Source organism: Colletotrichum phormii (genome assembly GCF_030913505.1).
Source record: "Colletotrichum phormii strain CBS 102054 chromosome Unknown BDP81scaffold_38, whole genome shotgun sequence".
Classification (NCBI taxonomy): domain Eukaryota; kingdom Fungi; phylum Ascomycota; class Sordariomycetes; order Glomerellales; family Glomerellaceae; genus Colletotrichum; species Colletotrichum phormii.
The window spans coordinates 287294-311860 of record NW_026851480.1 but is presented as its reverse complement, the minus strand read 5'-3'; the positions used below and the strand labels follow the sequence as shown (position 1 = coordinate 311860).

The 24567-nt window shown below is 50.5% G+C and overlaps 6 protein-coding genes across 6 annotated transcripts; 2 read left to right on the top strand and 4 right to left on the bottom strand.

The window, feature by feature from the left end:
- Positions 1-11558: 11558 nt before the first annotated feature.
- On the bottom strand, positions 11559-12237 carry BDP81DRAFT_155701 (uncharacterized protein). The gene has a single exon (XM_060581948.1). The coding sequence runs from the start codon at positions 12117-12119 to the stop codon at positions 11649-11651; it is 471 nt and encodes a 156-aa protein (XP_060438215.1). The 5' UTR covers positions 12120-12237; the 3' UTR covers positions 11559-11648.
- A 629-nt stretch (positions 12238-12866) lies between these two features.
- Positions 12867-14313, bottom strand: BDP81DRAFT_442098 (uncharacterized protein). Its single transcript, XM_060591649.1, has 2 exons — positions 13583-14313; positions 12867-13508 (listed from the first exon to the last, which is right to left on the bottom strand). Exons 1-2 carry the CDS (start codon positions 13936-13938, stop codon positions 13142-13144), a joined length of 723 nt encoding a protein of 240 aa, XP_060438214.1. The 5' UTR covers positions 13939-14313; the 3' UTR covers positions 12867-13141.
- A 633-nt stretch (positions 14314-14946) lies between these two features.
- Positions 14947-16344, bottom strand: BDP81DRAFT_476582 (uncharacterized protein; the record flags this gene model as incomplete). Its single annotated transcript, XM_060594779.1, has 6 exons — positions 14947-15059; positions 15106-15269; positions 15345-15365; positions 15561-15597; positions 15809-15826; positions 16140-16344. 6 exons carry the CDS (start codon positions 16342-16344, stop codon positions 14947-14949), a joined length of 558 nt encoding a protein of 185 aa, XP_060438213.1.
- Positions 16345-17298: 954 nt separating this feature from the next.
- Positions 17299-18343, top strand: BDP81DRAFT_386836 (family 61 glycosyl hydrolase). Its single transcript, XM_060587017.1, has 3 exons — positions 17299-18026; positions 18096-18126; positions 18196-18343. Exons 1-3 carry the CDS (start codon positions 17400-17402, stop codon positions 18249-18251), a joined length of 714 nt encoding a protein of 237 aa, XP_060438212.1. The 5' UTR covers positions 17299-17399; the 3' UTR covers positions 18252-18343.
- A 2380-nt stretch (positions 18344-20723) lies between these two features.
- Positions 20724-21709, top strand: BDP81DRAFT_476580 (uncharacterized protein; the record flags this gene model as incomplete). Its single annotated transcript, XM_060594778.1, has 3 exons — positions 20724-21143; positions 21185-21390; positions 21425-21709. The coding sequence occupies 3 exons, from the start codon at positions 20724-20726 to the stop codon at positions 21606-21608; spliced, it is 810 nt and encodes a 269-aa protein (XP_060438211.1). The 3' UTR covers positions 21609-21709.
- Positions 21710-21949: 240 nt separating this feature from the next.
- On the bottom strand, positions 21950-23989 carry BDP81DRAFT_508580 (alpha-galactosidase 5 precursor). Its single transcript, XM_060595704.1, has 2 exons — positions 23351-23989; positions 21950-23275 (listed from the first exon to the last, which is right to left on the bottom strand). Exons 1-2 carry the CDS (start codon positions 23718-23720, stop codon positions 22068-22070), a joined length of 1578 nt encoding a protein of 525 aa, XP_060438210.1. The 5' UTR covers positions 23721-23989; the 3' UTR covers positions 21950-22067.
- Between the last annotated feature and the right edge of the window lie 578 nt (positions 23990-24567).

Genomic DNA, 24567 nt, shown 5'->3' with positions numbered 1-24567 from the left:
GGTACAGGCGTCGTTCTATATACGGGGACTATCGCTCTAATAGCTTTAGTTTGCATTGCGTCCAGTTAGTATAGCAGACTACTAACCCCGTTTAAGATAGTACGTCCATTCTTTATCCGGCTCTTGCCGGGCCACCATACTTTAAATATATAGTACTAAGTGGGTAATACGTAAGAGGTGATCGCTCGATAAAGTAAGTACATAGGCGCGCCCCAGATAGTGTTCCCTAGTCCCCATAGTCTATTAACTACTTAACATGCTTTTATAGAGAGGTTTCTTACGTAACTCTTGAATATGAGTTTACGGTCGAAGTAAACGCCGAGCCAGCGTAGAGAAGAGCCTTCTTTAATAGCCTGAACTGTATAATACCTCCTATCCGGCAAACCTACTATAATTAATAGGTTTCCGTCTTTTCGTCTCTTAGTGAAGTAGATTAGTTCGGACTTATCAAGGTCAAAAGTGATTCCTTCCGTAGCGCCCCATCCTAAGGTTTCTTTCCATTCCTTAGTTAGGATGTTATAATTATTCTCTAGTAATATTGAGCTTACCAAGATAGCGACGTTATTGGCGTAGCCAAAACGAGATCGCTTCCTTCCTAGGCGAGCTATGCCTAGCTTAAAAAGAGGTTCAATATAGAGCATAAATAGAATAGGAGACACGGGTAAGCCTTATAGTAGTCCGCATTCGAGACCGAAGACGTTTCCTACCTCCCCATCAAGCCTTATTCTTACTCTCCTTCCGGTAACAAAACTTGAGACCCAGCGTACGAGGTTCTCCGGCCATCCTTGTTCGTAGAGGCGTCGGACCAGTCGTCCTAGGAGCACGGCGTCAAAAGCCCCTTTTATATCGAGCGTAAGCATAGAGGTAACCAGGCCTCTTTGCCAGGCGCACTCGATTTCGTGGATGGCCGCTGCGATAAGGTCGCTATAAGAGCGAAGAGGGAGTATTCTAAACTGTTGATCGTGTAGAATACGATGTTTAACTACGATCCAGGTAAGTCGTCTGGCGATAAGTCTCTCTAAGTCTTTTCCGAGGACGGCTAAGAGCGCAATTGGCCTATAGGAGCGCGGGAGTATCTTGTCTCTTTTTCCCGGTTTTGCTAGGATCGCGAGAGTTACTTCTTTAAAACAAGTAGGATGCTAACCCTCGCGTATATACCCGCTATAAAGTGAGAGGACAATATCCTCAATAACTGGCCATGCTATTTTTAAAGCAGTCGTAGTAATTCCGTCGGTCCCAGGAGTCGTGTTTCCCGCGGTGAGAACCGAAGACCGTACCTCGTCCTTCGTAACCTGCGGGAAAGGAAGCGTAGCTTGCCTTTGTAGGACTGGGCTTTCTGTTGGTATGTCCTCGGAGATTGCAGCGTTTCTAAGGAGGACGCGGGTAAATAAGTCGCGCTTCTCTTTTGGTTGTGAGATAAGCGTGTCTTGGTTGTCTACATCTCGGAGTGGCGGGGTCTGAAAGGATCCTGTGGCTTTGTGCTAACCGACCATTTCAAATATGTCTTTGCTTAAGGAGGCTGAGGAGATCTTATCTTTCCAAAAGGCATCCTTAGAGCGTTTAAACTCGTAGAGGAATTCCTGTTTTAGAGCTTCGACCTCCTCTTCTTCCCATTGGCAGTTCACTCCGGCTGCGCGGAGTCTTACTAACATCGCTCGCTTACTCGCATAGGCTCGGTATTTACGTATGCAGCTCTCGCTCCAGTATGGTCTCCCTGTACCTTTCCCGAGCGTGCGCTTTGTGGAAGCCGTGAATGCTTTAATAAGACAGTCCGTAAGCTGTTATGCTAGGAGATCTAAAGACTATAGGTCTTAGATATTACTTGCAGTGCGGCGTATGGGTTATAAGTTGCGTTTAATGATGCCGAGGAAAAGCTCCTCGTCCATCGTATCGAGCCGAAACCTTCCCGGGGTCTGGCTGGGTGAATCGATCAGGGCTAAGGGGACCCGGGTAAGCAGAGATTCGTGGTCTGATGTCGTGTATAGTGACGTTTCTATGCTGGTGGAAGCCCCATGGAGGTTGCTGGACGCCCAGCATAAATCTAGGGTGTTGCCGCCTTTGTGCGTGGGTTCACCTATAGGTGACATTAGGACAAGGCTAGCGGCTTCTGCCCATTCTACTAGGTTTTCAGCGTCCGGGGAACTCGTGGCCTCGGGCTGCCACGTCCAATGGTGTAAGTTAAAATCCCCCGCAATCAGTACTCGATCCTCAGGTTTGGGTTGCCAGGCCGCTAGGATATTCCTGAGATCCTGGCCAGGTCGCAGAGAGCCACGAAGGGCGTTATATACGTTAATGACTATAAGGACCTCCTTCGTTCCTGAGAGGAGTCGAAAAAAGAGAAGGTCTATAGATAGATCGGGTAGAGGCCGTGTTTATACGCCTCGTACCCCAGTTCCTCTATAGAGGTAAGTAAGTACCCTAGGACGGTCTTCGGTCTAGTTATCTACTAGGGTGAAAGTCTCAAAACCTGGGTGGTGTCTTATGAGCCTCCTCTCCTCCGAACGGATAGACGGCTCTTATATTAAGAGTATATCGATCTAGGCTATATAAGCCAGGTTTAGTATTATTTTGTAGGCGGATACCTGCCTACCTATATTTGCTTATATGATTTATAGGGTTTTAGAGGGCTATATTCTTTTTTTATATCTTATTTGCCGGGGTATAGTTTATCGCTTATTCTTTATGAGAATGTCGTGTTACAACCCAACATGCATAACAAGGCCAGGGGCCCGCCCCACAGGCCTGCGGCGGCTATCTACCTGATATACGCAGAGAATCCGGGAACTCAGGTGACTCCTCATGGAACGGAAGAACTATGGAACAAGTCACGTGACGATAAGGAAAGTGAGCACACGATAAGGTGATCACAGTGATCACCCAAAGTGAGCGTACCTCGAAAGGTACCCACTGTTAGTAATTGTTAAGGTTATAGAGGGCTACGGCCCACTGCACTATCATCTCTCAACATCAGCCCATACGAGCTGAATTCCACGACCATGGCGGTCTCCCTAGATGTAGGGCCATCGATCACGGTTTACGGGGACGCCGGTATATCTCGGCGGTCGGGACGAGTCCGGAAGCCGACTGTAAAGGTCAGAGTGGTTGAGCAGGTTAACCACCAGGATAACTCTGAGCTTAAAGACGAGATCAATAAGCTTTCGAATCTTGTCCAGGACCTCCTACGTCGGGACGCCGAGAGGGAACAGTTTTTGAAAGACTGTTTGACGAAGATCGAATCCTTGGAGAGAGAGCTTCAGGAGGAGAAACAGCGTTCAAACCGGCATTAACGTGGTCTAGTAAGGTCTATGCACGCTATTGGCACAGGGCCTAGCGAGACTGACCTGAGTTCCCAGGGGCATCCCTCGCACATAACCCAGAACCAGCCGCCCCCAGTCCGTTCATACGCGGCGGCGGCGAGCCAGCTACTGTCCAGAAGACAGGATGAACCAACGCCAGCCAAACAAGCCGCAAAACAAGCTACAAACCGGGCGGCCTTAAAGGATCTACGCGTCTTCGCGCGTCTATCGCCTGAAAGCCCGCTTCGGAACGAGAAAGCCTACGATATATACATCTTCGTTCGGGAAAGGCTAAGTCCCTAAGCCCGAGAAGCCCTTAAGGGGATCGACCATATCAAGATAGGATTAGTACTCCTACCTTCGTTAATAGATAGTGCAAAAGTCCTGCTAGAGAACAGAGAATAGATCGCTGCCCTTCTCCAAGCGCAAGCGATCGAGTAATGCGATACCTGGATCCGAGCCTATATCGTAAACGTCCCTTATACTAGGCATTGTCTGGTAACTAACACTGAGCTGGAAATCACGACCGAGGAGCTCCTTGAAGAGATCCAGGTCTCGACGAAACTCAAGCCTGAAAAAGCACACTTCTCTAGGAAGGACGAAGTCGACAGGCTAGGCACGGTGACAGCCTGGTTCAAGGCGGAAGCCGTAAGGCAACTACTAAGACGCCTCCGTTTGATGGGGGCCAGCGTTTTTGTAAACCTGCAGTTCCCGAAGGAGAAGAGGTCTCCTTAATGTCTCCGCTGCGGCGGTTTTCACAACGAACGAACGTGCAACAGAAGGAAGAGATGCCTCAAGTGCAGCTCTCCTTCCCACACAACTGATCAACACCGGGCACCCTGCGGCGGTACTGAGGGTCACGATGGCTGCGACTGCCCCTTTAAATGCCCGTCGTGTAACGGGCCTCACGCCGCCTTCGATGCGACTTGCCCTATCCAACCCAAAGTGGTGAAGGGGGTAGTCTAGAGGAGGGATAAGGCTCAGCTACGGGCCATCCGAGCTGAGGGAGAAAGATTATAGAGAAATACGACCCAGCAGTCGCATCGATATTCCCGTAAAGAAGAATAAGCGATAGACTATACCCCGGCAAATAAGATATAAAAAAAGAATATAGCCCTCTAAAACCCTATAAATTATATAAGCGAATGTAGGTAGGCAGGTATCCGCTTACAAAACAGTACTAAACCTGGCTTATATAGCCTAGATCGATATACTCTTAATATAAGAGCCGTCTATCCGTTCGGAGGAGAGGAGGCTCATAAGACACCACCCAGGTTTTGAGACTTTCACCCTAGTAGATAACTAGACCGAAGACCGTCCTAGGGTACTTACTTACCTCTATAGAGGAACTGGGGTACGAGGCGTATAAACACGGCCTCTACCCGATCTATCTATAGACCTTCTCTTTTTTCGACTCCTCTCAGGAACGAAGGAGGTCCTTATAGTCATTAACGTATATAACGCCCTTCGTGGCTCTCTGCGACCTGGCCAGGATCTCAGGAATATCCTAGCGGCCTGGCAACCCAAACCTGAGGATCGAGTACTGATTGCGGGGGATTTTAACTTACACTATTAGACGTGGTAGCCCGAGGCTACGAGTTCCCCGGACGCTGAAAACCTAGTAGAATGGGCAGAAGCCGCCAGCCTTGTCCTAATGTCACCTATAGGTGAACCCATGTACAAAGGCGGCAACACCCTAGATTTATGCTGGGCGTCCAGCAACCTCCATAGGGCTTCTACTAGCATAGAAACGTTATTATATACGATAGTAGACCACGAATCTCTGCTTACCCGGGTCCCCTTAGCCCTGATCGATTCACCTAGCTAGACCCCGGGAAGGTTTCGGCTCGACACGATGGACGAGGAGCTTTTCCTCGGCATCATTAAACCACAATTTATAACCCATATGCCGCACTATAAGCAATATCTAAGACCTATAGTCTTTAGATCTCCTAGTATAATAGCTTACGGACTGTCTTATTAAAGTACTTACGGCTTCCATAAAGCGCACGCTCGGGAAAGGTATAGGGAGACCATACTGGAGCGAAAGCTGTATACGTAAATACCGAGCCTATGCGAATAAGCGAGCGATGTTGGTAAGACTCCGCATAGCCGGAGTGAACTATTAATGGGAAGAAGAGGAGGTCGAAGCTCTAAAACAAGACTTCCTCTACGAGTTTAAACACTCCAAGGATGCCTTTTAAAAAGATAAGATCTCCTCAGCCTCCTTAAGCAAAGATATATTTAAAATGGTCGGTTAGTACAAAGCCACAGGATCCTTTTAGACCCCGCCACTCCGAGATGTAGATAACTAAGATACGCTTGTCTTATAACTAAAAGAGAAGCGCGACTTATTTACCCGCGTCCTCCTTAGAAACATTGTAATCTCCGAGGATATACTAATAGAAAGCCTAGTCTTATAAAGGTAAGTTATGCTTCCTTTCCCGTAGGTTACGAAGGACGAGGTACGGTCTTCGGTTCTTACCGCGGGAAATACGACTCCTGGGACCGACGGAATCACTACGGCTGCTTTGAAAATAGTATAGCTAGTTATCGAGGATATTATCCTCTTACTTTATAGCGGGTATATACGCGAGGGTTAGTATCCTACTTGTTTTAAAGAAGCAACTCTCGTGATCCTAGCAAAACCGGGAAAAAGAGATAAGACACTCCCGCACTTCTATACGGATGTGGCCTTATGGCCTTGCTGGTGATTATCACAAACAGCATGTGCCCCGCAATCTTACGACAGTCAGCGGTATTCCCTTGACTACCGAAACTTGTATTTTCGTGTATTGGGGGTGGATTGCGTACCCAATGATCTTGCTTCTTTTGCAATGTACGTTTTCAGTATTTGTCAGGAGGAGGGTTTACTTACTTTTTTCTTACCTCGGAGGGTCGGCCCCATACACTCAATTATCTCGCTACTGACGGTGCACTTCTTATACCACGTCCCCATACCTACATGTAATTTGGACAAAATTCCTTGCAGCGGAGTTCCTGGAGACCATCCCGATCCGGCAGCAACCGAACGGGTACAGGATATAGCTAGTCAAGTCTAAGCCTTCTTTGCGACGCAGATGGACTCTGGAAGAGGCTGTCGTGAAATGAAACATGGGAACCGCTGGAGCCCCGTAAGATGAGTCTCGATGCCCGAGCAACGAAATGTGATAAATCCCCAAGGGCGTCGGCAAGTCCAGGTACACATACTTATTTCTTGATAATGAGCTGAAGACGGACTTAAACCTTGAAGAGAAGTCCGACAACGAGATGATCCAAAACACTCTTATTTGTGTGGAGCCAGTTATCATTTGGAGAGAGGAATTAGTTCACCACACCCATACGGTACTTACCTTAGATACCAAAAATCATCAGCGGGAAGTCGCGAGTAAGTTCCTGCCGGTATATAGTAACTGTGATGGTAAGACGCTGATCCCAAACCAAAAAGAAATGATTGCCCAAATAGAGGCACCGCCAGGACTGATGGCCCTGAGGCCAACCACCTCCTTCACTCTTGTTTGATACAGTTTCGGTCTGACTAAAACGCTCTAGCAATCGTTTGCCTAAACTGATGAGCAAGAGTGAAGCCCTACACGGCATCAGCCATACAAGCCGTTCAGTATCTAACCCCAACCCATTTGCGAAATGAAGGCGTTACCTCGCGAGTATGAGCACATACGACCATACCCATTGGAAAATTCGGGATCCCGTCCGCTCTCCCATAGACAAGCCGATGAGGGCCGGATTAGTAGTTGAGTCGGTGACGATCAGCGAATACCTGGTGTTGTATGTTTTTTGGTGTTTGTCCTGCTGGCGGTGATAAATGACACTACATTCCCTGACTACCTTGATCCGTATTTTAAGTTTTTATATGTACTCCAAACAAGGCTGATGAGTCTTTTAATTTTGATGAACAAGAAAAACGGAGCTGTTGTCTTCTGTCGTATATAACCCGCAATTGTGGTTCCACTTTTGTGTCACAACTTCTATTCCCGAGTGAAGGAGGCACGCTATAGTGGACCCCATAGTAACCTGACAACTGAATACCTGAGGCAACACCACCTTTAGTTCTATTCCTCGTTCGTTCCAACCAATTCGATGAAGATGATCCTAATGACGACAAAAGAGTCCCGTTGAAGTTCAGGTCTACTTGATTCTCCTTTACAAGGAATTTTGATCTCCCGTCGCTCTTGGTCAGGTAATACTCAAAATTGAGGATACCGCGCTGATCTACCAATTATATCGAATCTAGGACTCAAGAGATTCTAGCTCTGCCGCAATTTCTAATTGCTTCCAAGAACCATTTCCTTCCTCATCATGATAACGATGGTGATGGTGGTGGTAGTGATGGTGATAATGATGGTGGTGGTGTAGTACAACTTGCTGTGGCGGCCCTAGATTTACAGACGGATTCGCCGGCTGACTTTGTAGATTATGATCAGTGAAGGCGCGAGGGAGCTGAAATGGCGACGAGTTTGAACAGACTAAATATGGTGGCACGACTGGTGTCTCCGGAGTGACATCCGAGACCGGAAACGATCTTCCTGAGTTGCGCACCGTCGACGGTCGATTTATCTTCGGTACCTCGATGTCAGGCCTGATTGATCTCGGTGCTTTTGAGGTGCCATCAGACCTGGCTGAGGTGAATTCGTTGTAAGACTGGTGTAGCGGCTCGGATATGTAGCCGAGATCTAAACTCGGTGAGATAGTCTTCCAACTTTACAAGGCTTTCTACATGTACATACCGTGGAGTGAGTCTTCGATTTCTAGGAACGGCACAAGCTTCACAAACTCCTTCAGCGACATTACAATAGCGAAGGCTGTCTTCGATACAGCGTATAGGACTGTGCTGAAGCAAGAGGCTAAGGACATCCTATGGTTCGACCTCTACAAATCAGCGCAGCATCCCATCCAAGCCGAATCAATCAATCAATCAATCAACCAATCAATCCAAGGCCATTTCCCCATTCAATCAGACAAGCCTACAGCGCCGAAAGCTTGGTGTTACGGCCAGCTAGTCGTAGGGGTAGTTTGCAGAAGTTGAGGCTGCGGAACTGGTAACAGTAATCGTAGTCGTGGAATAGTTTCAAGGAAACTATGTCTGTCAATCGTAAGGGTAGGTAAGGCTTCGGTGATCAATCGTAGTCTTGTCAAGGTAGTAGCTGAAAGCGGATGTTAATCCTGATACGAAGTTAATTGCTGAAGAGCTATGGAAGTCTGTCCTAGAGTCCGGCTCGAGTCCATCCTATATACTAGTCCTGGTCCTGAACATATCCCTTGTCAATGATCAGTTCCTCTGATCGGGTGAGCGCTCATCGTTCGGGATGAGCGCTCATTGTTCGGGATGAGCGCTCATTACTTGGCATGAGCGCTCATGGCCCCACCATGGTCGCTCATGTCTTATCTTATCATCACGTGACTTGTACCATAGTTCTTCCGTTCCGTGAGAGGGTGCCTAGTGTCCCTTATCTCCTGCATATGTGGTGTATTATAACCGCCGCGAGCCTGCGGGGCAGGCCCTGTTCTTGGTCATGCATGTTGGGTTGTAACACTTGGCTGACTTGATCAAGCTAACGTTGCCCGGAAAAAGGAAAATCCGGGCCCCTAGACTAATCATAGTTTTTGAAATAACTTTCAAAAAATAAAAAAAAGTCCATCCGCGTATTTTACGGACGTCGAGTTGGTGATGCCCTCACGTTAACAGGTGGCCAAGTGGGGCCGGTACTTCCTGGCAGTACTAACCTGACTGCTAGGTCCTGCCAGGAAGTGCCAGTAAAACGCGTCGACAGCCGACCTAGCCACGCGCAATACTCTCGACGCCTTACCTTACGCCATATGGAAGGGCCGGCGGTTCGTCAACGTTGACGCCATCTCGAGGAAGGGTAACCGAGGCCGTACCTCTTGGATCACAAACGAGGGCATCTTCGTCTACGAGATCCTTGCCAACGGCGTGAGGGGTAATGCCTACTGGGTTTGCCGACGCTGCGACGAGGCAGGGTTTCTAGACCAGCCCTTCAACGCTAACGCCACATCTGCTGCTGCCAGGCATCTCGAGAACGAGCACTCCATCTTCCGAGGTGGCAAGAAGGCTGGCTATACGTCTTCTGATGAGGCTGACGACCCTGGGCCTCCATCCAAGCGCCACCAATCTCTTCCTATCGCCATACCTAAGCGGACAACTACCCAGATCGAAGAGCTAGCTGTGGGATTCCTCGTTGATACCAGCAACCCTCTCACAACGTTCAGCAACCAGTACTTGCAGCACATGCTCAGCCTATTTAATCACGACGTCAACGCCCAGATCCGGTGGTCGAGATCTAGCCAGAGGGAACAACTTCGACGACTCTACATATCCAAGAAGGAACAGATCGAGACCGAGATACAGAGGGCAATCTCGAAGATCTATATATCGTTTGACTTGTGGACCTCACCTAATCGATACGTTATCGTCGCTATCTATAGCCACTTCATTAACTAGTCGGGTAAATAGACGCAGTACCTCTTAGGTCTCCGCCGCTAACCTGGTGCTTACTCTGGTGAGAATGTTGCTACCACAATATATACTGTTATGAAGGACTGGGACCTACTTAATAGGATTGGTGTGACAGTCTCTGACAACGCCAGTGCTAACGACACTTATATCAAGGCTCTTTACCCATCTCTATTACATTTATATACAGAAACTGACGCTCAACAACGTCGAATTCGATGCTATGGCCACATCCTCAACCTCGTTGGCCGTGCCATCATTCATGGCGTTGATGAGGAGGCATTTGAGGAAGAGTCTGACCGTCTTATTAACGCTGGAAGAGTGAAAGAGGACCTAGCCTACTGGAGGACTAGGGGTCCAGTCGGCAAGCTCCGGAACATCGTCAAGTATATCAGATCATCGCCATAACGTTCTGAGAGCTTCTTAGCTATTAGTAACGAGGCTGCTGATGATGATGATGCCTTTACTCTGTGGGAGGAATCGTCACAAGAGCTGAATCTGATGTTGAGTAACACTATTCGATGGAACTCGATATATAACATGATCAACCGGGCCCTACTCAAACGTACCTAGATCAATGGTTACGTATGCCATACTCTGGGCCTCGAAAATGACGAAGATTATGTCCCAAGTGAGGATATCCTCACTAACGAGGATTGGCAAGTCCTCGTCGAGTTGAATGAGGTTCTCGAGCCCCTCTATAAGCAGACTAAGAGATGTGAGGGCTGGGGCAAGGGTGACGGGCATGGTCGACTCTGGGAGGTTCTGGCAGGCATCGAGTATCTCTTGGATCGACTTGAGGACTGGCGCAAGCTCTACGATACCCTTACTACCGAAGAGATTAACCTCACGGCTACCCAAGTATCCCAAAGTCTTTCATCACAGCTATCTCGACCAGCAAGGGCATCGCATCGATCTGCCAGAACGCCAGTCTCGCAGACCCCATCAATCAACAGTATCCCAACTCATACCCAGTCTGACTATATCGCTACTTCGCAGCAGAGTCAACCGCGCCGCCCCCAGGGTATTAACTTCGACTCTCACGGATACTTACGCCTATCGATTATTAATGGTTGGCAAGTACTTAACAAATATTACCTCAAGCTTGGAGAGTCTCCTCTCTACGCCGCAGCAGTGATCTTACACCCTGGCCGGGGCCTACGATGGCTCAAGAAGCGTTGGAACACCCCAGAGACGCGAGGATGGCTTCATGACGCCCAGGAAGGACTTCGAGACTATTGGGAGCAATGGTATGCCGAGATGACTACCCGTCCTAAAGAATCAACCTATCCAGAGCCTCCTCCAAAGCCTCCGCGAGGCTCTTTTGTATCGATCGCAGTTCCTCCGAGGGTTGAAGACTCTGACTATCGTCAATGGTTAAACAGCAGCCTCCATGACGCTACTATCGACGAGGTTGACGAGCTGGATCGATACTTCACCCTCTCAGTTGCCCAGCCCGTCGACGATCCTATTCAGTGGTGGATTTCACATCAACAGACCTTCCCAACGCTCAGTAAACTTGCCCTCGACGTCTTTGCTATCCCAGCGATGGCGACCGACTGCGAGAGGGCATTCAGCCTTGCCAAACTTACGCTGACGTCACAGAGGCTATCCATGAAACCATCACTGCTTGAGGAGACACAATGCCTCCAGAACTGGGTTCGAGGGGGCAGCGTTGCTGTTGGTGGGCATTACTTCAAGCGGAAGGGTTGACGGAGGGCAGGATGACATCAGAACATCAGATAATGTAAGTTTCTGACGCATAGAGACATCGTGAGAGCTTCACTGACTTCCTAAATAGGTAATATTAATCAATTCAATCCAAGCCAGTCAAATCAAGCAAGCTTCTTGTGAAAAATCAGTCAATCGGACAAGCCCGTCACCCAAGCTTGGCTTGATTGATTGGTATGCAGCGCTGCTACAAATACGCCAGTATGCGCGATGTGATTATAGTAAGCCTGTCCCACTGACCATACCTCAACCAAAAAGAACTTGGGAATGAGACGCCGACTATGCCTGTGTACTAATCTTATGACTGACCATCGACCTTTCAGATCCGGTTGCAAGAGTCTGGATGGGAAGACGTCGGCGACAAGTTGCAGGTAGCATTCGACAGGTTCCATGATGAGACGGAGCCCCTCAACGAAACACAGGCAACATGGGCAAAAATCCTCGAGGCGACCAATTTTACCTACGTTACGGCGAAGTTCGAGCCATTTCTCGAAGCATCGTTGGGCGCAGAAGAGGAGCAGAAACATGCTCGGAAAGTCCTGTGCAAGATCTTTGGCGTTCGGGGCACTCTGAAGTTGAAACAAAATACCAAAAAGATGCATGAGGCCAGGCGGGTTGTTATCCAGAACGCCGAGGTATGTTAATTCCCCAGGGTTGCAGGGCTCGAGTGTCTCTTTCGTGTATCGAGCTTGAACGCTACTGAGGTGTATGGGAAAGGCTGCCTAGCTCAACACAGACCGCGAGACTTTGATCAAGTTCATCAGTAGATTGGCGGCTCTTACAGACGATGAAGACGGGGATGAAAGATGGGCGGACTTACATGAGATGGCGGGGGCGGATCAGAACTTGAAAGAGGCGCTTGTTGACCATCGTCGTGCGGTCAAAGACGATGTGTGAAGCATCTGATCGCTCTCCATATACCCATCGTCCCGTCTGAGTTTGCATGCCGGACTCGCAAGTCCCCGGGATCGACTTAGATACCGGCCAGTGCCGAATGGGGATGGTAGAATATACTGAGTAGAATGCCGCATTCGTTTGGCCCTACACACGGTGTCATTTGCCCTGGCACTGCTTCCCAGATCATTATCTGTGGGCAGTACACACTGCTCATCTGGACCAACGAGGCAAGCAATGAGGCAATACGACTGGTATTGACGGTTGGTTGGTGATGTTGTGGTGGAGGTGGCTGCGGTGGGCTGGATCAACCAGGAGGTGGATCAGGCAGCTGGTGCCTGGGGCACCAGCCACTGCCTCAGGCATCCACAGTCCCACATTAGCACGTTAGCCCATCTTATGACGCAATTCAGCACAAAGGATATCGGGGCCGTCCATGTGTACGGGCTGGCGCAATGTGGACTTGGAATGATTGATGATTCCACGCGGTGACAAGCATACGCTCGCAGAGGGTGGTTGAAAATTATGTAGTATAAAAAGCTACTAGAGAGGTAAGGTAGACCCAAAGAATATTCTTTCGTAATATTGCAAAATGACATGACCTGGCGAAGTGCCGTTTTCCCTCGATAATCCGGTAGTTGAAGAAGCAGAATCTTAAGTCGTAACATATTGGTAGTAGTCGCTGATCACAACCGGCTGCCTGCCAGTGGGCTGGCTAGTTGGGGGGAATCTACCACATCATCACACTCGCAAGAAGGAATCCAATAACGAATGCCGCCCTCGAGTTGCCTCCGAGTCTAGGCGCAGCGTTCTTGTCCGTCTCGACAGCCACGCCGGCGCTGTTGGTCTTTGTTGATCCGGATGAGCCTGAGGTGGAGGCGCCCGGTGTGTAGTCTGCTGCGATACCGTCGATGGGGTGGGCGTATGCCTGTGCGGGGGTTGTTGTCGCGACCCAAGCGATGGTGGTGGAGAGCTCCTCGGGGTTGTAGACGGTGACGGTGGCGGTTTGGCTGAGGTCGAAGTTGCTGTAACATGTGCCGCCGTAAGCCGGGCGATCAGCATCGGCGGTCTTGGAGGGTGCGGCGAATGTGAAGCCGCTATTTGTAAAATTAGTACTTTGAACATAATCTTGGCTATTCTTGGCTCAGGTTGTAGGGCTAGAAGAACTTACGAAGCGCAGCAGGCAATGTAGCCGCTCGACCAGGTGCTGCTCTCTGTGCTGTAACCGCTCGGGCAGACGAGAGGGCTCATGTAGGGTGCGATGGAGCTGGATGCGGAGAGGGCGGATGAGTAGCCGTTGACCCATTGCGTGGGATGGCAGGATGCGAGGGTCGAGTTGGGCAGAGGTACGGGCTCGTTAATCCAGATCTTCTCGAGGGCGCCGACCAACATGGTCAAGTGGTTATCGTGACATTCTGCGGGCGGCGTAAAGGTCGTCGTGAGTGCCACCGTCGCGACGGGCACGGGGGTGCCGGTCGGTGCGGTGATGACGGCAGGGGCGGCTACTTCGGCGGTTCGGACGGCCATTATGACGGACTTGGGATGGATTTACAGGTAGGTGGTATAACTGTAAATTCGAAATAAAGAGCGGACGTTGAATAACGATTATGATAATCAACTGGATCGTTGTTTGCTGATCTTGAACTTTACGAATAAGTCTAAGTTAAAAGAGTGGAAGGGGTGGGAAAGTTGTTGATCAAAAGAATGTGGTGGCCGGAAACTCGCAAAGAAGATACTACGCGCGCAACGGGGAAGGGAGGAGAGAAACGGAGGCAAATGGACCACTGGCGCAATGGTAAACACCCAGGAGTTTTATCGAAATTCTCGATGGGACTGCACAATGCAACCTCCCACGCGGCAAGTGGGTTCGCATGGCAAACAAATCAGGAGTTTTTGTCGAAATTCTTGGTTGCCAAACTGCGACCCTCCACCCGGCCCAAGTGGGTTCGAGAAAGGGGCGCAGACTTGTCCGGCCGGCCCAGGCCAGATCTCTCGCTGCTCGCAGTCACTTTCTCTTTATCTCTCTTCTCGCTTCGAGGACTCGAGTCGCCACTAAAGCAGGCATGCCGCCGAGAGGTGCATTTGGCACCCTCCAGTTACCGCAGTTGGGGAACACAAAGAAAATGCATGTGGTTTCTCGTGTTCGTTGGTTTCTATCTTTACCTACATGTACCTACCTCAGACTAGCTAAGGCACCGTTCTCACCGGGCCGCCATTTGCTTTTTGTAGCGGTCTGAACTGAGACACAACCGTTGAGTTAACCCGTTGTTGAATGGCCTTGGAAGTTTGGAACGACTCGAAGCGGACAATCGAAGACACCGCGCTCTGTTTTGTAATTCAGCTCGCTCGGTTTGGCCAAAGGTCCGATTCATTTCAACCGTCACGTCACAAACAATGGGGACTTTTGTCCCGGAGGCCCGCTGATTTTTCCCCCGGTGAGAGCTCCCGCGCACACCGCGGACTGGATTGTCGGATCTACACAATCCTCCCGTGACTCTCCTCGGCACTAAAGCTTGCACTGCCGCGAGCCCGTTCTCACTGCTGGCTGTTGCTTGGTTTCAGACGTAATGATTGGTAGATTGCGAGGGCATTGACCTCCTCTTTTTTCGCGTGAGGCTCTATCGTCCAACGGTTCATCTTGAGTGAACCTGGTTTTATGGGGAGAAGCGGGGAGCAAATCTGCCAGGTACCCACAGGACTCGTGGCTCTTGTCGTGTGCAAACAATGTGAAGTTGGGAAGTTCTGCCCCGTCACTTCTCGAGGGCATGATGCTGATGGGAATAGTCTTGGTCAAGACTCCATCTTCCCGTCTTGAGAGGACTCGATGCGGAGGCGCGGAAGAGTTGTTTCTAGGCACGCTGCAAGATGCAACGCCTTGGAAAAGCTTCTTTGGATTACTCCACAGTCCACGGGTGGGAGCTTGAGGAACTCACTTGGCTTGCCAAGACGACAATCTGAGAAAGGGGGAAGTAGTGTTACGTAACACATCTCTAGTGCCAAGCTTGTGGGTAACGTGACTTGGTGCTGCTGAAATCGCAATAACGGTGACATAACGATCACGATCTCGTTAGCCAACGCCATGCACAGAACAGCCGTCGTATTAGCGCGCTCATTAACATGATCTGGTTTGCTCGGAAAAGTCCACATACATCTGGCCACAGATGCCGGGAGATCGGCTGAAAATTTCTATCAAAAAGCAGTAACTAATTATCGATCGCACTAATACCGCACCGTTCAGCCAAAATATCCACCCTGCCAGGGCTCCGAGGAATCTTTGCGTGGTCTAGTGCAGGAACCAGCGAGTTAGTGGATCCTACTAAGCAAGCCACCCGGGAAGGAAGAGACGAAAAATTCCAGTTGGTGACGTTGATCGATCTACTAGATCTTGGTGGCTTACCTACTCCAGGATAATGACCTTTTTTTTTTTTCCAAGTCAAAAGTTTCATCTATTGACGATGACCTAAGCAACCCCCAAGTGATGACTTCCAATGAGTACTTTACGGTGTACTTCAACAGAGCCGGTATCTCTGTACCCTCAGCTAAGGTCGAGTTTATGCGAACAGCACAAGTCGCGTCAACTCTGATGTCGCAACAACCAAGTAGTGCACTGCAAGGTAACCTTTGTGTTCGTAGGGTCCAGTCTCACTGCCGCTACGAGCGATCTTCCCCATCCAACTTGTCCTCTTGACGTGCCATAAATCTGATGCTCGACGGTTGCATTTACTTACTGTATTTTTTGGCCCTCATTCTAAGATTGAGTTTATTTTTCTCTTCATTGTTGAAAGATACAGGATTTGTTCCAAGGACATAGAAGACCCACGGTTGCGAGTGTTGGCTCAGCTGACCACGGCCAACGCTGAAAAGTCTCAATACCCACTGATATGTCTCGGAACCGAACAAGGACTCATTTTCCGTAGCAGTCTGCATCGACATGACCACCTGAGAGCCCGCAACCTTATACGATGAGGCTGAATAGGCCCGGTGTTATTATGGCGTAAGGTAAATATGGGGGTCTCGCTACCACGCCGTTCTAGGTTAGGTACTGTAAGTTGAGAAATCGAAATCCTGATTGGGGGGGGGGGGGGGGGGGGGGGCCAGTTCTTGCTACATCACTTGTGGCTCAATCGCGTACGTGGTTGCATGGAGTGAATATGAATCGTTGAAACAGCTTGGCGGCTTTGTTTTAGAGCTGGATTCCAACAATGAGAAAGGTCGATTAATGTCTGACATCGCCAACGTAGCTTTCTTTTGAGTGAGTACACATAGTTTGTGTCGACAGATCAACAATGGGCTGAACGCACATACTGACCAGTGGCCTAGCTAAGTGTCTAAGTCAAGCTCCAAGTAGAATCGACGCTGCAGGGTATTCAATCGCTGCGCATAATCGCTGCGTATGCCTTTCTGGTTTAGTCAATCAAAACTATCGTCCTGGAGTAGCTTCGTATTCATGACAGAACGGAGCACCGTGAACCAGGTGGAACCGAGAGGCGTGGAGAAATCGACGAGTTGAATAGCACGAATTAAATTACCCCAATCAAATGAAAGCCCAGAGGCTTGGGTCACGGCGGACGGGAATATCGGTACCGGTTCCGACCAACATTGATGTAAAATCCGGACCATCACCCTCCGTTGATCCACCCGGAGCCCTGCCTGATGATCCTCCCGACCTCATAAAGACAGTCGATTCGCCTATCCGTCGTAACATGGCAACATCACGGCCGGCGTGTCGCCGGCGTGGCAGTCTTGGCTTCTTGTCAGCTGGTCAAAAGCGTCTTGAACGGGAAACCCTCCGAAGAGGAGAGCGCAACTCGCGATGTCTACATCTGATGGTCTGATGTGGGAAACCAACTCCTATATATACACCTCCAGTTCATTCCTTTGTTTCTGCTCTATTGAATGATGCCTTATCAAACCAAGTGCGTTTGAGCATATATTCATTCCTTCATCCAGCCATTCTTGATCCGGGAAGCTCCCTGCCCAAACTCACGATGAAGGTTCTCATCCCTCTTCTTGCGGCCAGTCTGACCAGCGCCCACACCATATTCTCGTCCCTCGAGGTCGGCGGCACAAACCAGGGCGTCGGCAATGGCGTTCGCGTCCCCTCCTACAACGGTCCCATCGAAGACGTGACCTCCAGCTCTCTCGCATGCAACGGAGCCCCCAACCCCACGACGCCTACCTCCAAGGTCATCACCGTCCAGGCCGGGCAGAACGTCACCGCCATCTGGCGTTACATGCTCAGCTCCACCGGCTCTGCCCCCGCGGACGTCATGGACAGCAGTCACAAGGGTCCCACCATCGCATACCTGAAGAAGGTCAGCGACGCTACGACTGATACTGGCGTCGGAGTTGGCTGGTTCAAGATCCAACAGGACGGCTACAGTGGGGGCGTTTGGGGGACCGAAAAGGTTATCAATGGCCAGGGACGCCACAGCATTCAGATTCCAGAGTGCATCGCTCCCGGCCAGTATCTCCTTCGCGCTGAGATGATTGCTCTGCATGGTGCTGGCAGCTACCCAGGTGCCCAGTTCTATATGGAATGTGCTCAAATCAACGTTGTTGGAGGCACTGGTACCAAGACTCCCTCGACCGTCAGCCTGCCTGGTGCATACAAGGTAAGTAGCTGTGCTACTAAATGTTGAGTGTCTGACCACTCGGACATGACCACTGACTATTATATGCAGGGCACTGACCCCGGAGTCACGATGAATATCTGTACGTCTGTCATGTTTTATTCCTTTGCCACTTCTCAAGTACACTTCCGCTGACCACAATGATTGCTAGACTGGCCTCCGGTCGAGTCGTACACCATTCCCGGTCCTAGCCTGTTCACGTGCTAAACACCCAGCCAGACAGCTCGAACAGGACCTAGATGTCAAGTTGGGGTGTTGACGCAGGGTGGAAGCTCTCAGAGGCCAACTGCAGTTAGGGGTAGAATGATGAATTACTGAAATCTGCTCCTCCCCCGACGTGTACTCCCTGCGCTGTATATATATCTGAGCTGCTCCTTTGTTGCTTGGACTCCTTACTACCTCTAACTAGCCCCTATCCGGGAGGGCTCTGACACTAGACTTGGTTGACGGAGGCTTTTCCCAGCTCCCGTTGGTGGTGACTGATAGTTTTCGAACGTTTGGATCAGAAATTCTGAAGCGCTGGTCAATATCTACATGTTGTTGTTGTTGTTGTATTTTAACGCCGTAGCGGCAAGGGCGCAGCCGCCCTTGCGGCAGACCTCCCGAAGGGTATATGGCGTGGAGGGCCGTAGGCCTATAGCTATCACTAGATACAGTCCAGCTCGTCCTCCAAATCGTGCCCAAAGGCAACTATGTGTTTAACCTGTCTCTGGGTGCCGCTGGCTTGCCCGAGACAGTGCTATGGTCGTCCCTAGAACGCAATTCCGCCAGTATCTCCTATCCTTCGACCCAGAGCCCGCAGGCTTCTGGTTTACACAACGTTCCAGTAACCGTCCGGAGTATATCGTAATAGGTAATACCGCCACAAGGGAAACCACAAGGGGCAAAACCTCGTAAGACTAGGTTGTAGGGCTTGCTGTTAGGTTCTGTAACGAGCATAGCTGTATATAGCCGTGGCTATACATCGCTACCCAATGGTCGTTTCATCTCTTCGAGGGAGTCTTCGATCGTTTAAGGGGCAAAGGTGCTGAGAGAGCGAAGTCGAAAAGTCGGTCGGTGATGTTCAATTTGGGCCCGGAAGCGCCACTTGCGCCGGGAAAGAAAGTCGCCCGTCTCCTTCGGGAGGCTAGATGGAACCTCTGCTCCCTGCCCTACCAGGAAGACTTCGTCTAGCCTGCGGAAGGCGAATTCGAGTCGACGGCGGCTCGTTAGGTTGAATAATCGTCGGCTCGATTCGAGGGGAAAATGTGCGTTGTTAAGGGTTTGATTAGCGTATAGCTAATCCACCCCAGCGCGCAGCGGCAAACCGCGGGGACTGGGGCCCCTCCTTAGCATGGCACTAACAGCCCGTGCCAAGCTGGAGAGATGTTTCGTGAAGGTTGAATATCTACATGTACTGTCGTAAGATTATTGAAGAGAAAAAGTTAAGAAAAGAAGAATGGGTTCAGATCTTTGCTCAGAATGCTCGCCACCGAATTCCGCATGCGTATAATGGACGTCCCTATCTCCGTTTAGGTAGGTCACTGCAAGGTATCGTGATCCGCATGAATGCTATAGTCAAACCCACATGCATGAAATGACAGTGAACGAACTCAGGAGTTCTGCTCGGTACCGGAGATACGATGCAACATTGATATTTAGTATTTTATTACTGTTCGTTTTCCAATTCTCATCTTCGAAGATTCACAACCAGCTTTGCTTTCCTCAAAAACAACAGGTGATCAGAAAACTTTCGCGACTCGAACAACCATCAAAACTTCTTTCCTCCCCCATCTTTCGAGATCACAATGGCCTTGAACGCTTCCACTAAACCTGGACCAACAGCAGCAGATATGGCCTTCGATTCTGACCATTCAGGCGACATCTTGGGTGCTCAAACCTACCCTAGAAGCTCACACTTGCCAAATGAGATTTTAATTAAAATTGCCTCACATCTCGACACTCGACACCGGTTATCGATCTTCAGACATAACTGTTGGTTCACGGGGTCGTATACGACAAATAGTGGTAGCAATTATCACTCGTCTGTTGGTGATCGTATTGCTTGTTCTTCTTGTTGTTCTATCTTACATTGTAGGCAGGAGTCGGTCGAAGTAGGTAGTGACGGCCTGTGTGGTTGCCCCACCTATATCCGGCCGTGATGACTAAGCCAGTTGTCCCACTTCGCCCAGGGCAGGTGCCAGCCAGCCCATGGTACCTGCCTATTACTCCTTATCAGCCTTTGCTGTTCCAACAATAACAGATTGACAGGAGGTTGTAGAACTGATCTCCCGGAGAAATCTTTCGAGATTCTGTCTCATTGGCCCAGCATGGTGAACAGTCAGTCAAACATTTCTGTTCCGTCACTACAGAGCTACGAAGACTCTGCCGCTGTTTGTCAATACCATCACTGAGTGCCCTGGCTTCGGAAAACTGGTTGAGTCTGTTTCTCTGGGCCGACTTTTTTGCCTCATCGTACCCGAAGAAAATCAGTGTTGTGGGACAATAAGTCAAGAGCTGGGAACTGACTTTTCCCGCAATGGAAATAAGACGATTTGGCTGGCAGACAAGCGAATACAGGTATTATTCGCGATTAATTTGTTGAGATATACGCCTCGAGTGAAGCACGTAAAGCTGTCGGTAGAATGGTCGGGCGAAGTTCTAAAGAACCTCGTGGGAGCCAATAATAGTTGTTCGGCAATGACACCGCCACGAAACCCGCCTCTCAAGTTTGAATGCCTGGTACACATGACGCTTGGAAAGCCCGACTCGACAAAATTGCGAGAGGACATCCCCTTCCACGACACCAGTGAATACTGGCGAGCGCTTCAACTCGCGCCGAATCTCAATTCTCTAGCCCTCTTTGACTTCGCTCCAATCAACACTTCTTTGAAGCCCGATCTTCAAAGATTGTTCGGAAATCTCAAGAGCCTGAGAATTGGTGCAAGTATGCACAACGAAGAAACGTTCGTGGATCACTTCAAATCGATTTGCAGACACTGCAGGGTTCTAGAAAAGGTTCAGATCATCATCCCGCAGCACTCGAATCAATTAGCCAGGTTGCTGGGTCCATTGCAGCCTTTCACACCTGCGCTCAAACGACTTCAACTGAGCCTCGACGTAAGTACTGCCCCTATGAATCAATTGTGGATCAGTCGCAGCCTGGACCTTTTGCGACGACTCACCTGCTTGCAAACTTTGCGATTGGGTTTCAACCGCAGTCCCTTTCGCGACCGCCTTACGCCGTTTCGGCCCGAGCACATCAGAACAGAGCAGTTTTTCGATTCATTACCGACTTCACTTCGTACGCTATTCCTGCCAGGCTGCAACTGGGTCATGGGAGATCCGGTAGATCCCATGGGCCGACGTGAGTACAAATCATTATCTCATTTGGTGACTAGGGTACGCCGTGGTAGTCTTCCGGAATTCCGAATTTTGCACGTCGCTTGCGACTGTCAAGATCCATCACCTAGCTTCACACATATCGAGGATGTAGGAGTCGAAGTTTTCAAGTTCAGACATCATGCCACACTGAGAGGTGGTGATCTTGCGGCTCTTGATGCTGAGGATTGGCAAGTGCGTTAGGAAGGGGGGGAATTGGGAATAGAGATATGGCTAAGAGGTTATTCGTCCGAACTCGTATGTTCAAGGTACCCAGTACCATCTTAGGTTGTTTAGGTATCAGTTCAAAGTACTACGTACTTAGTTAATCTCACATAAATTGGTACGAAAATCCGATTGACTTTCAGATCCACGTCGCCATGAAATTCGCGTGGAGAAGATATTGGATGTCTGGATTAGAACTGTATGCACATTGCTGCATCCATGTCCCCTCAAAATGCTCCTGCTCGGATTGATAACATGTTTTTCATACTTCAGTTGTCAGATCGTTGAAACCTGCTTCTCTTTCGATATGCACTTAGAAACTGAACACAATGCTCTCAGCTTTGGCCTCAAGTCACCGAAGCGTGTCACGGGGGTCAATGACGAACGGCAAACAACCTGGCAACAATTCATGGCCTTGTTTCTAATGCATGGAACTGTCTACGCAACTACACCGACCCGGTCAAAGTCCGGCGCCCATGCACTTCCCACGCCCGAAATACTAATCGTGTTGGCGCCACCGGCAGTGAACCCTGTCAACTCGACCGCATAGGCCTTGAAGACATCGGCGGACCAGTTGTATCCACTGAGAGGGAAGCTGACCGTCTGCGCCGCGCCTCCGTCGACACTGATGGACGCTAACCTCTCGTTGTTGCTGCCGCCTAGGTAGCCAACGTCACCATTGATGTAGTCGAACAGGACGGTCTGCGTACCAGCCTTGGAAGTCGAGACGTTGGAAAGGACAACACGGCCGTTGGAGGAGCCGCCGAGGTTGCCGACCTTGTTAGAAGATGTGCAGCCGGAGCAAGATTGTAAGTTCGCGCCGGAAGAAAGCGAGCCGGTGGCAACGGAGACGTAGTTGTACTTCGCCCCGGCGGCGGTCGAGCGCTGGATGTTGGATATGCGAAGCGCAAGGGAGCCGTGGGCGTTGACTTGCGCAGAGTAGCTGTTGGCGTTGGTGACGGACTTCGACGTCCAGAGATCCTTGACCGTGGCGGAGGTGATGCCGAGGTCGGCGAGCTGGACGGTCAGCGTGCGAGCGGCGTTGCTGAGGTCCACGACGAGGACGGCGACGTCCCCGTTGGCGAGGTCACCGGCCCAGAGGTCCCGGTTTCCGGTCCAGCGCTGGACCAGCTTGATCGGCCTGACAGCGGAATCCTGGTTGATGGCGATCAGGTGCTTGTTCTGCAACACGGCGACGGCCTGGTCAGACAAAGCGGCCACGTTGGTAGAGATCATGAGAGCAGACTTGAGCATGGCCCAGGACGCAAAGTGGGTGGCCTGCTCGTCGAAAGTCAGGCCGGTGTTGCCGACTTCGAGAAGGTCTGCATCGGCGATGTTGCCTGGTCCGACAATGCCTGACTTGACGATATGAATGGCTTGGTTGTAGATGCGGTAGACGTTGTCCCAGCCCGTGGCGATGTCGTCTGACAGGCGGAACGAAGTCGAGATGCCCTTCGTCCATTGCGCGGGCCCTTGCAGGCCGCTGGATGCCGAATAAGGGGTTCCCCATTCGCAGATCAGCATGCCCGGAATACCGACGCGCTGAAGTTCCTTCCACATGACGGTAAAGCGCGTGACAAAGTCAGTTCGCGGATCCTTGGGCGCATTCTGCGATCCGTTGGGACCATCGGCATAGCAGTTGTCATCTGAGAGCCAAGACAAGTCAGCGCAAGCGTGTGGTATTGAGGCCAAAAGCCGCCAAGTATGTCCTGCATACTTACACTTGAGATACTCTGTGTTAAGAGTCTTGAAAAAGTCGGCGTCGGCGGCTTCGCGACCGAGTGAGCCCAGGGCGGGACTCGGGACCTGGGAGTCGCACATGCGAACGCCGGCGTCAGAGTACATGGTCCATTTCATGCCTTTGGACCTCGCGAGATCGCTCAGCGGCTTGAGGCCCTGAGGGAACGCGGTGGCGTCGACCTTCAACGCGCCCGATGTGGCATTTCGCTGGCCATCTCTGGAGGCCCAGCCGCAGTCGATCTGGAAGTACTTGTAACCCGCGGTGACGAAGCCTCGTCGGCCAAAGAGTTGATGGCAGCCGTGATGCCAGCGTTGTTCGGGCTGCAGGAGACCTGGTTGTACGAATTCCATCCCATGACGGGCGTTGACTGGAAAGACTGACTCGCGGCCAACGAGGCGCCCCCGAGGCCGAGGAGGAGGAAACTTGAGATGCCCATGATGGATGCGTGACAAGAGAATCAGACGCCCTCGCTTTGAAGTCGTGCAGAGCTCGATACTTGACGCGATTCGACAATCGACATTCCAACAGTCGCCTTTGATACTTCTAGAGTCGCGAAGTCACAAATCTGGCGGCAACCTAACCGCACGATGATAGACTTGCGCGCCAATAGAGACGATGGTGGCTAGGACGCTTCAAGTTAGCGACACCGGCAGACGGTCGCTTTTAAGAGAGGACCTGCCGCATGGGATCTGCAATGAAACATCGTATTCATGACGTTGGCCGGGGCTCGGATCTGAAAATGGACTCATCATCTTTGGGGTGCATACGGAGTACAGTCTCTCCACGAGACCTACCCCAATCTGATCTAATGTACCCGCTTCCCCACAGAGTAAATGAAGCTTTTCTAGCGTCCTTAAGTCAGGGTTGAAGAGGCGTGAGTGTCGCCTGATGACGATCGACAGCAATCCTCGGGGCGTTGAGTCGCGAACAGTCGCGAACCCGCAGCAGAGGCCCAATTCCGTGGTCGGTCGTAACCATACCGGCGCTTGTAAGAATTCAGCGTCGCGTCCACGACGGGTAACGGCAATGTGCACTCCTGGGCCTTTCCTTGATGTGCCGCGGGCCGCAGACTAGCCCGGAGGATAGACCATGTATGTTCCCCAGAAATGAGTGTCAAGCCAAGGACCGGCGATGCCGACTCAGGTGTGATCTCCTTGACTACTTTTGTTCATCACTCCACAGCCACTAACCTCGTAT

Coding starts and splice junctions, on each gene's coding strand:
- BDP81DRAFT_155701 (XM_060581948.1), bottom strand. CDS start 12,119: ATGCATCTTTTTGGTATTTTGTTTCAACTTCAGAGTGCCCCGAACGCC.
- BDP81DRAFT_508580 (XM_060595704.1), bottom strand. CDS start 23,720: ATGGAATTCGTACAACCAGGTCTCCTGCAGCCCGAACAACGCTGGCAT. Junction 23,276..23,350: donor TAACACAGAGTATCTCAAGT/GTAAGTATGCAG, acceptor CTTGGCTCTCAG/ATGACAACTGCTATGCCGAT.
- BDP81DRAFT_386836 (XM_060587017.1), top strand. CDS start 17,400: ATGAAGGTTCTCATCCCTCTTCTTGCGGCCAGTCTGACCAGCGCCCAC. Junction 18,027..18,095: donor GCCTGCCTGGTGCATACAAG/GTAAGTAGCTGT, acceptor TATTATATGCAG/GGCACTGACCCCGGAGTCAC. Junction 18,127..18,195: donor CGGAGTCACGATGAATATCT/GTACGTCTGTCA, acceptor AATGATTGCTAG/ACTGGCCTCCGGTCGAGTCG.
- BDP81DRAFT_442098 (XM_060591649.1), bottom strand. CDS start 13,938: ATGGCCGTCCGAACCGCCGAAGTAGCCGCCCCTGCCGTCATCACCGCA. Junction 13,509..13,582: donor TACATTGCCTGCTGCGCTTC/GTAAGTTCTTCT, acceptor TTTTACAAATAG/CGGCTTCACATTCGCCGCAC.